At 40.3% G+C, this 2393-nt stretch overlaps 1 protein-coding gene across 1 annotated transcript in view; it reads right to left on the bottom strand.

The window, feature by feature from the left end:
• PMFBP1 (polyamine modulated factor 1 binding protein 1) overlaps nt 1-2393 on the bottom strand; it is a 33489-nt gene that overhangs the window by 23493 nt on the left and 7603 nt on the right. Inside the window, exon 3 of the mRNA XM_045293837.1 lies at nt 65-238. Coding sequence (XP_045149772.1) covers nt 65-238 — 174 coding nt within the window. The remainder of the gene's footprint in view (nt 1-64; nt 239-2393) is intronic.

The following is a 2393-nucleotide window of genomic DNA, read 5'->3' as shown; positions in this document are numbered from 1 at the left end:
ATTAATTTAGGTGACACATTTATTTTGGCCCTCTCAGAAAAATGTTCTGGAAGACCACACTTACCAAAGCATTACTGCAGGCCAGCTTATTGCGCAGGTCTTGGATGAGGTCGTCCTGCTCAGCCACCTTTTGCCAGACCTCCGACAGCCGTTTCAGGGTCTCCTGGTTGTCCTGGCTCACGGAGGAGGGAGCAGAGCACATTTGCACATTCGGATGATCACCCTTGTTTTCAGAATCCTGGGATTTTAAAAAGAAGAGGTTGGCTTTGTTCGTAATCGGAGACCGAACTTCAGAAGACCTTGAGCACAGAAAATCTCTAGACTATTCTGAAAGCACACATTCATACTTGTGAATCATAGTTTCTGTAAAAAAGAAGAATCAGTTTGTGTACATAGAATAAAAAGTTCAAAGAGTTTACAACTTCATAAAACAGTTCACAAAAGTAAGGTTTCCTTCATCCTCACCTATCACCAATGTCCCCTCTTCCAAGACAGTCCATGTTGTCAGTCTGGGGAATCCTTGCAAAGATAGCTTATGCATATTTGAGGATACATGCATATAACCCTACTTTCTTCCCTACATAAAGGAAAGTTGTCTACATACCACCTTATTTTACAATTATGTTTTCATCTGATAATTTTATTTATTTATTTTCATTGACAACTAGTTTTATTAATTAAAAACAGAAAAGATCATCTAATAGTTTTAGATACTTGCCATACAATTACTAGTTAGTTCCTTTAAAAAAATTCAAATTACACAAATAATACATGTATATCTTATCTTTATAAAAATTAGAAACAAGTAAAAATTAGGTACAGGTAAGTCTAAATTTCTCTTTGATCACTCACTACCTTTAATCTCAGACCCTGCTGTTTTCTCCAGTTAACAATCTGTGAATATCTGGTGTGGGAGTTACATTATCTGGTATCAATTTGAGGATTAAGAGTGTAGGGGTGGAGTCTAGCCTATCAATCAAAATATAGCCAATGAGGTCTCTGTGTGGGCATGACCTTTCCCTGAGGATTCTGGGAATTCCTGTATTTCCTCCTTGGAGTCAGGAGACACTCTCTATACTCCCTGGGGAAGCCACGTGGAGACCCCTGCCAGTGCTGACATGCTTACAACGCCAGTGGGTACACAAGATTTCCCACCGACTGGCCTGTGATCTTCCTGCACTCTGCATCATTGCATGTGTTTTGTAAGACTGAAGAGGACTTTATCGATTGGTATCAGACATATGGGCTAAGATTGAACTTAGAGACTTGATCTGGACTGGCCTGGATGATTTCTCAATATTTAACTGCTCTTGTATATAAAGCTCTTTCCTATACATATGAGAGTGTCCATGTATTTGTTTCTCTAGTCCACCCAGACTAACGCATTACGGTACCTTGGGAGTGGGGTACTAGAGAAACACATCATAAAGACAGAGAGTAGATGTGTATTTGACTTCTGCCTCATGGTAGTGATTTCTTCTTTGTCTAGCCAGAGGTCAGATATGTCCATGCAGTTTACTGGGTTGTTTACTGGAAAGAATATGGGGCATTAAAATTTTGATGATTAAGTTTGATTGTAGTCTTTGTTTTTTCCTGTGTGAAATGGCAAAAACGAATGTGGTTAATGTATATTTTGAGCTCAGGGGTAGAAATCGCCCCTTGAATTTCTCAGAGACTAAGCTGGTTAGAGAAAATGGCTCACTGAGGTCAAAATGGCTGACAGAAGGCCTGGTCCTAGCTTCAGACAATGATGCCAGAGGCGTAATCCCATATTTTTGTATAAATAGAATAGTTTAGGTAAGGATGGAGATATGTTGAATAAGGATTGAACTTGACTGTTTTTAAATTTGAGTTTAGTATCTGAGTCTAATTTGTTTCCATTGATTTCCTCTGTTTATATAAGGATATATAGAAATGATTTTGGGAAGTATGAAAATAGGGAGCTTGTAAACCCACTTGCCTCAAGCCATTAATTTGATGTTCTGATGGGTTTAGGACCTGCGTGCAAAGAAGGCTCTGAAAAGATTAGCCCCACCCAGCGCTTTGGAGTACTCAGGATATTTGCGTTCCAAGAGACCTGCCCAGGGTCTAGATTGACAGGTTGAAGGCAAAAAGGAACTCTTGGGTTTTGGAATTTTGAACTAGTGGTTTGTGCCAGTAACTGGGAAAAAATCTGGAACCATGAAGAAAACTCCTCTCTAGGACTGAATGGTAAAGGGAACCTGTGGGCAGGCTGATATCCTTGCTAGGTGACCACCTGGATCCACTTGTTGAGTGGATATGGGAGAAATGCAGCAACAAAGAGACAGGTTGAGTCTGGCTACTGACCCCCGTGCTGGACATTGATTTATAGCAGTGGTTCTTAACCTGTGGGTCACGACCCCTTTGGGCAG

This window comes from Echinops telfairi, unplaced genomic scaffold (assembly GCF_000313985.2).
Source record: "Echinops telfairi isolate 266 unplaced genomic scaffold, ASM31398v2 ScPeMD7_2291;HRSCAF=2852, whole genome shotgun sequence".
NCBI lineage: Eukaryota > Metazoa > Chordata > Mammalia > Afrosoricida > Tenrecidae > Echinops > Echinops telfairi.
Note: the sequence above shows the minus strand (reverse complement) of the source record. Positions and strands in the feature narration are given on the sequence as shown.